The sequence below is a fragment of the Lactuca saligna genome, chromosome 2 (assembly GCF_052625555.1).
Source record: "Lactuca saligna cultivar CGN05327 chromosome 2, ASM5262555v1, whole genome shotgun sequence".
In the NCBI taxonomy this organism is placed as follows: Eukaryota; Viridiplantae; Streptophyta; class Magnoliopsida; order Asterales; family Asteraceae; genus Lactuca; species Lactuca saligna.
In genome coordinates this window covers 76,811,864-76,820,623 of record NC_136418.1, presented here as the reverse complement: position 1 = coordinate 76,820,623, position 8,760 = coordinate 76,811,864, and the positions used below count along the sequence as shown (strand labels likewise).

General features: G+C 29.7%; 1 protein-coding gene across 6 annotated transcripts; it reads right to left on the bottom strand.

The window, feature by feature from the left end:
- Positions 1-4,770: 4,770 nt before the first annotated feature.
- Positions 4,771-7,983, bottom strand: LOC145031088 (uncharacterized). 6 transcript variants are annotated; one of them, XM_078979573.1, is made up of 4 exons: positions 7,730-7,983; positions 6,559-7,323; positions 5,525-5,969; positions 4,771-5,245 (listed from the first exon to the last, which is right to left on the bottom strand). In XM_078979573.1, exons 3-4 carry the CDS (start codon positions 5,669-5,671, stop codon positions 4,907-4,909), a joined length of 486 nt encoding a protein of 161 aa, XP_078835699.1. In that variant the 5' UTR covers positions 5,672-5,969; positions 6,559-7,323; positions 7,730-7,983; the 3' UTR covers positions 4,771-4,906. The 6 variants fall into 5 exon arrangements, 5 of the variants coding, with proteins under 5 accessions (XP_078835699.1, XP_078835698.1, XP_078835696.1 ...); XR_013676852.1 differs by having other exon boundaries at positions 5,525-7,323; XM_078979570.1 differs by having other exon boundaries at positions 4,771-6,828; positions 6,933-7,323.
- Positions 7,984-8,760: the final 777 nt, after the last annotated feature.

Sequence of the window (8,760 nt, the reverse complement as noted above, 5' to 3'; positions counted from 1 at the left end):
ATATATATATATATATATATATATATATATATATATATATATATATATATATATATTAGCCTTTAGGTTTTTGCCACAAATTTTTAATGACTTTGACACTTTTAGTCATTGCAGTCAAAAGTTTTACATTTTGGTGTTTTTGCCATAAATCTTTAATAAAATTGACACTTTTCATCCTTATACTCAAAACTTTTATATTTTGACATAAAATCACAAAAAAACCTCTTTTTTGAACTTTGTCGCCTTATTTTACCAACTTTCGCAACTTTAATATTATTGTCATAACATTTTTAAATTTTCTCCACCGGTGTCCCTTCTTTTGGTTGTACACTTTTGATATCTAGTTTTAAAGGCCGTCGACTTTCTCATCTATATGCAGTGATTTACAATTTCAGTACATATTTTTTAAAGTTTGCCGATTTTTCCCATATTACCTTTAAAGCGGCATAGTCGCGAGTTCTTTACTAGTTAATATAATTTAATATATTACACAATATTATAAGTATAAAATATTACATTTAAGTTATAATTATTAGATAAAAAACCATAAATATATTAATATATAAAAAGATGGATTAAAATTGACAACTCAAATTCATCTTCATTTTGGGGGAAATGAATAGTATAACACCAATATGGTGTTATACTATTAATTTCTCTCAAAATAGGAGGAATAAATAGGATAGGATTGTAGAGAAATGAGATAAAAAATAGAGAAAATAATGGAAAATAAAAATGGATTGAACATGCTCTAAGTAAGTCAACCTGCATTTACTTTCTTTGCATTTACTTTTTTTGGTCAAACTATTATATATATATATATATATATATATATATATATATATATATATATATATATATATATATATATATATATATATATATATATATATATACTAGTCGTTTACCCGCGCCAAGCGACGGGTGTGACAATGGTGGTTCAATGCTGAAATATGAATTAAACCCTAGAAATGGAAACGTCAGCGATATATATATCCAAGATTTGTGAACATAAATTGCGAGATTTGGGGAAATACGGAGATAAGGAATGAACCGGGTCAAAATAGCCTAAGAATATGGGATAAGAGATTTGACTTTTTCAACTGTTGACCATATGTACTCTACTCTTTTTGTAATGCATAAATTGATTGTACAAATGCATTGTATGTTTGTACGACTTAAAATTCAGCATTTGACCAAAAATGCTTTATAAGGTAATTAAGATATATATATATATATATATATATATATATATATATATATATATATATATATATATATAGGGAAAAGTGAATATACCCTTAAGGGTATATAAGCTTAGGTACTCAAACTCTTCATACTACGTTGTTTTGTATCATATATACATTGTAGTTGTCGAATGTTCTTATAATTCAACTTCTAAGTATATTTACTTTTAAGATTTTTATAAATTTCACATTTATCTTCATCTTACATAATTTTCATTTTCAACTATAATATATATAGCGTAGTATGTGTTCGGCAAAAAGATGTGATGTACGAGGAAAATAATAGTGAAATTTCGAAAACTTTGAAAGTAAATCAAGTCAATGGTTGAAGTTCAAGAACATTATAATGAATATATCAAACAAAACGATGTATTATAGTGAGTTTGGGTACCTAAGTTTATATACTCTTAAGGGTATATTCACTTTTCCCATATATATATATATATATATATATATATATATATATATATATATATATATATATATATATAGAGAGAGAGAGAGAGAGAGAGAGATGTAGGTTCATTTGAGAAAAGAAAAAAGGTTGAGAATGGGGGAATCATTCTCAGCCACTCATTTAATCTAAGCATAAAAAGACACGGTGACAAACTTGTAAATATGTTAATAACCTTCAATCTCAAATACGTATCGATAACAGTTCGTTCATCATCAAAACTTTTCCTCCAACCTTCAATAATCATCCAGATTTCTTCAACTAAACCGGAATTTCTTCGTTGTTCATGAAATTGAAATCAGAGTTCTGGACTCACAGTCACAATCGACATTGAAGGACTCAGAATCGGTACTCACAGGTTCCCAATTGGATTTTCGGAAATCAAAATCAAAATGAGAAATCGATCAGACATAGGATGTCGCATCTGAAGTCAAAATCGAAGTATATGATGATTTGGAATTGATAACTTGATGTTTTTAACATTTTTAAAATAGTTAACTTGTATGCACTCCAACTGTTTGATGATATACATAAACTAAATTACCACGTTATATTCACATATGAATATGTTTTGTCACCTGAATCAGTATATGATTATTAAAAACACAAAACAAATATGCAAGTCTGTATGTTATTCATATGTGAATAACATATAAAAATTATATATATTTGTCAAAATACCTTCAAATATTCATAAGTGAATATATTCACAAGTGAATATACCTTGTAATATTCATATGTGAATATACTGTGTAATATTCATAAGTGAATATATCATCTAATATTCACAAGTGGATATAGTATGTAATATTCACATTTGATATACCATGTAATAGTATGTAATATTCACATATGAAATATTACATAAGTGAATATATCACCTAATATTCACAAGTGAATATACTATGTTAATATTCACAAGTGAATGCATCGTTCAATATTAAAATGTGAATATACTATGTTTATTATAACTATATTCATATATGAATGATACTTAAATTGTAAAAAAAAAAAAAAAAAAAAAAAAAAAAAAAAAAAAAAAAAAAAAAATCATACTTTTATTCATAAATGAATAACGAATGTACTGTAATAAAACCTGATGCATTTTTATTCACTTATGAATATCGATAGCTGAAAATATAACGAAAATAAATTTTTTATTTTATCTTAAAACTATATTAATATAGATGTCTATTTGTAGAGAATAAAAAATCATGAATTTTGGTATATTTAAAATCATTTTTTGATAAAAATAGCTTCTAAAAATTTAAGAAAACGAAAAAAACTATGTTTTTTTATATATTAAGGTAATGATTATCATAGTTTAGGGAAATATGTTTTCTTGGAAAACACATGTGCATTTCTTTCCCATTTCGGTTGGTACGTTAGACGTTTTTACGGCAAAAATAAATGATTGGCTGAGAATGATTCCCCCATTCTCAACCTTTTTTTTTCTCAATTCAATCCTCCCCTATATATATATATATATATATATATATATATATATATATATATATATATATATATATATATATATATATATATATATATATATATATAATCTTCCAAATGCAACAAACAAAAAATGAAACCGGTTATGAGTTTGAGGTTTGCCCAATTCGTAATTGTTATGTTTGTCATCGTCACAACTTCATTGGCATCTCCGATTATCACCATTGGCTCAGGTATGCCTTAGTGTTTTTTAGGGATAAATGATTGCCTATTTGTTCTGTGTTTTTCTAATTTATTAAAGAAGAACTAACTAAATACAAAATCACAAAATTTTAACCATAAAGAAATTGGAATCGTATGAATCATGGTAACCCTTTTGGTGCGAATGATTTTTTAAAAGTAAAATTCTCTATTTCAAAGTTAATATAATAAATTCTCAATTTTAAGAACATTTTCGAAATCGAATTAATAATTTCACAATTGGAGATATATTTTAAAAATTAAATTCTTAATTTTTTTTAATGTGATTTTTGAATCTCACAATGATCCGTTGAAAAATTGGAGTTCGTTTAAGTTATTTTTCAATATGCTGTCATTTTGTAGAACAACCCCAAAATGGTAATTTTTGTAGATATCGTTTATTTTATTCATATTAATAATCATTTTGGATATTAGATTAACAAGAAATTCATTTAAAACATTTAATATAAAATAATAATAATAATAATTTTAATATTAAATACTATGTTAAATGATAGGTAAAGATACGCCTATAAAAGTGTTATGCAACACTGGGATGGCTTGCAGAGAGGGTGACTATACATTTTCTTTGTGTGAACAGTTTTGCAACGATAAACAAGGACCAAATGGATGGCATGCTGTTTGTCAGGCTGGTATGTGTTGTTGTAAAGCACCAGATGCAACACCAACACAAAACTACAAACACATTATGTAATATTTAATTACCTCATTACATACCATAAATGAAATGATGTTGGTAACTAAAAAATCAAGAAGGAAGACAAAAACTAGATTTTCTATAGTGACGTACATAGAAAATGTTTACAAAAGAAATTAAAAACCAATCATCTTTATATTCTATATCATTCGTCTTGTAGCTTCAAAATGATAAAAACAATGATGGAGCTTGAACATATAGTTTGGGAGCTGAAAGTAAAAGAAACTAAAATTAACGGGTTTACATATAAAAAAACAAAATTTTTTTTCAGCCTTTAAACACGAAAATACCTACAATTATCGTTTTTAAACATAAAAGAAACCAATTTTTCAGCAATTAAGCACCAAAAACACCTAGAATAAGAATTACAACTCAGCCCGACGACCTTTAAGATCTTTAAATTCATCAATTAGTGTCTTTGAATCAATGTTTTCAGCAATTTCCCTTTCTATGTAAACCACCAAATTGTTTGCGAGAGAGTCATCTGACATCTTATTGCGAAGACGGTTCTTGAATATTTTCATTGCAGAAAATCCCCTCTTTGTTGCAGTGACGGAGCTTGAACATATAGTTTGAGGGGGCGAAAGTAAAAGAAACTAAAATTAACGGGTTTACATATAAAAAAACCAAAAAAAATTTCCAGCCTTTAAACACTAAAATACCTACAATTATCGTTTTTAAACATAAAAGAAACCAATTTTTCAGCAATTAAACACCAAAAATACCTAGAATAAGAATTATAACCCAGCCCGACGACCTTTAAGGTCTTTAAATACATCAATTACTGTCTTTGAATCAATGTTTTTCAGCAATTTCCCTTTCTATGTAAACCACCAAATTGTTTGCGAGAAAGTCATCTGACATCTTATTGTGAAGACGTTTCTTGAATATTTTCATTGCAGAAAATCCTCTCTCTGTTGTTGCGGCAGAAACTGGAAGTGTCAACATTAACCGAACCACTCTATCAAGCAAATAATACGTCTCACGTTTCTGAGTTTCCACAAGACCCTTGCAAAGGTCAACAATAGTTGATACACCACTTAGCCATGGATTCTTTGTCATATCGATATTAAAAATCTCCAACTGATATCGTAATTGAATTCTCTCTTGCTCCGTAAAATCTTCAGGATAATACTTCTCAACAATAATACAAATCTAATCAATGTTAATCACTTTAGGGTGTTCTTTTGAAACTAAAGTACAACTAAAACGTAACAACTCCATTGCTTGATCATTGAATCTACTATTCAACTCATGTAACTGCTTTTCCAATATGAATGTAAACAAATCTACTCGATAAAAATGTTCAAAAGTAACATGATTATCTGTTTTTCGAGGCCGGTATCGAGTAGAAGTATATGGAGCATTCATATCTGGCATATCTATTTGATGTTTCTCAGAAAAAAATTGTACCTGTGCAAGTAAAGAATCCCATCCATTGTTTCTGAAATCATTTAGACCCTCATTTGTTGCTGAAACTAAATCCATGGCATTAAGAATATCTTGGGATTTCTTTTGTAGAGCTTGAGAAAGTATATCAGTTTTTCCTATTTCCTTCATCGGGTGAAGAATAAACACAAACTCAAATTATTTCAGGTAACAATAAGCTGCATCAGCATCTCCACGGTGAGAATAAGTAGCATATACATCATCAATTATTCCTTGGAGCACAACACGAGTACAATCAAACATGTTAAGCAAACTACAAATGGAACGAAAATGAGAAGCCCAACGTGTATCACCAACTCTTCTTAATGTCCTAACTTGATTCAATCCTTTTTCAGATTCAATTTCACCAAGTTCCAATAAATGTTCGATCTCAGTTGCCTTTGCCTTTTGCAACTCATCATGACGCTTACTAGAAGCACAAACCACGTTAATTGTAAAAATTAAGTTTGAAAAAAATTGGTGTACAGGAATAATTTCTCTTAAAGCAGCCACCAGTGCTAGTTGTAATCTATGAGAAAAGCAATGAACATAATATGCATAAGGACAATCTTTAAGAACAAGTGCTTGTAATCCGTTCCATTCCCCTCTCATATTACTAGAACCATCATACCCTTGGCCACAGATTTTACTAACATCAAACTGATAGTGTAACAGTTGTCTCCACATATGTGTTTTCAAGGTTAATGATAAGGTATCCCTAACATGAACCAAATCCAAGAACCTTTCCATTATGATCCCTTCTGCATCAACAAATCTCAAAACTATGGCCATTTGCTCTTTTTTAGACTCATCACGTGACTCATCAACCATGACACAAAAGTATGAATCCCCTACTTCACTACAAATATGCTTTCGAACTTTATTTGCAATAATACTAAGAATTTATTTTTGAATTTCTCCAGAAGTATACTTTGAATTATAAGGAGCTTTCTCTAATATAACATTTGCAACTTCATCATTATAAGAGGCTAGAAGTTTTAATAGTTGGAGAAAATTACCACGATTTTTGGAATTAGAACTTTCATCATTTCCTTGTAAAGCTCAAGCTTGAAATGTCAACCAATGAACTGTGTCAATCGAAGCTTTTAATCGTAAACGATTCTTCAATATTTGTGCTTCATTTTGCTTCACTATGATATTTTCAATGTGTGCTTCTTGGTTCATCAAGTTTTCAGCGAATGCAACTGCATTTCTATGTTGTGAACAACCAACGTGCTTCAAGAATGCACAATTTTTTCCGTCATTAACTTTTTTCCAATTGTCAAATCCTTTAACAGTAAATGCATCGTAACCATGAGACACACTTGGTTTATCGTTAAATATATAACAAATAAAACAATAAGATGAATGTGTTGTTGGAGAATATTCTAACCAATTAGGAAAAATGTTGAACCAAAAATATTGAAATCTACGAGGGTGTTTCTTTGAACCTTTAGCATGATACTCTTCAAGACGTATTTGGAATGGTCCTAAAGTCATATAAGCTCGTCTTACTTCTTCTCTTAGATTAACCAGATAATCTCACATTTGTTTTCGTTTAGGAGGATCTCTTTCTAGTTGCTTAAGATCCACCTCATTAGGATTTGATTGTGTGGCTTCAGAAATGTCATTCTCTTTTTGTTGATTTCCATGTTCTTGTGGTTGTGGCTCACTTGTTGAAGCTTTTTGACGTTTACTCTCTTGTTTTTCATCAAGTGTTTCTTCATCATCACCCATTCTTTTGAAAAAAGAATGAATGGTTTTCAACTTGCCCATTATTGTATCTATAAAAAAAATTAAAATGGATGAACAATTCATTCAAAATCAGCCAACTAACTTAAATTTCAGAAAAGAAAAAAAAAACATTTAACAGTCTGTTCACACTTCACACTAATGCCAAATTACTTTATTCCTAAATTCCAAAAAAAATGGAGGACCAATTCATAACAATCTCAGCTCATTCTAAACAAACAACAAGCAAGGAACAATGTATGAAATCATCAGACATCAATCACAGTTAACAGTTTACATTAACCATATGAAATTCCAACAACAAGCAATTAACAATTAAGCAAATGGAGAGAGACTCAAAGAGGGAATTTAGAAATACTGTAACACATTACACATAATTAGAATTTAGAAAATAGAGAAGATAAAAATGGAGGCAAGAAATTGGGAATTGAGACATACTTGATTTTCTTCCGTGAACAAGAACCGAAGAACAGCAAAGCAGAAAAGTGTTGGTGCAGGTGGACTCGTCACTCGTGGTCGGAGGATGGACCTGCGGTGGTGACTGAGTGGCATGAGGCAGCGAGCAGGAGTCCGTGAGTTTGTCGATTAGCAACGAGCAGCGAACACCGATGGAGATTGGGATTTGGGGTTCAATTTGATTCACCGTTCACGTCTTGGGCTCTTGGCATGGCATCGGACAATTCACAATTGGACAGAGGGGCCACAACCCAATTTACACATTCTTGGGCCTATATCTCGAAAAAATATATATATATTGTTTAGACTACTTCTGACCAAAAATTCACCGGGGGGGGGGGGGCAGGACCCCTCGTGGTCCTATACAAGATGCGTCCATGGATAAAAATGTATTATAAATGAAAAACATGCATATACGAGGTACATACAAAACATTTCTTATGGGTTTTAAATGCAAGAAATAAAAAATTATGGTTTGTTTCTATCGCTGTCACCATATTAAAGTTTTACATTTTTCTTATTAAAGATACAATCCTTTAGAAAATCAACCAAATTATAATGTTTTACTTCTTTTTTCTATAATATGCATCCTACTTTTTGACAATGAATTTTCATTAATTTGTTACATCTTATTTTTTAACAGTTAAAAATGAAATTAATGTCGGGTGGCAACAAAACAAATTAAACACTTGAGACAAATATCAAAAAACAAACTTCAATGAACTCACAAAAAACTTCTGAAAAACGTAAATAAAAAATACACAATATTTAACGTGCTTCGGTCAATGTGACCTACGTCCACGGGCGAACGAGAGAAATATGGTTTTATTAATTTTCTGAAACTATTACAAACACTCAAAATTGTATCTAACTTTGAGCTCTCATAAAAATCTAGAAAATTACAATGATATGCATATGAGCCTTTATAGGCAAGCATGGGAAACCCTAATTTTGATGGACCAGAACCATCCATAATTAGTCCATTTAAGGGATGCCCTAATTTCCAAACAATC

Coding starts and splice junctions, on each gene's coding strand:
- LOC145031088 (XM_078979569.1), bottom strand. CDS start 6,370: ATGGTTGATGAGTCACGTGATGAGTCTAAAAAAGAGCAAATGGCCATA.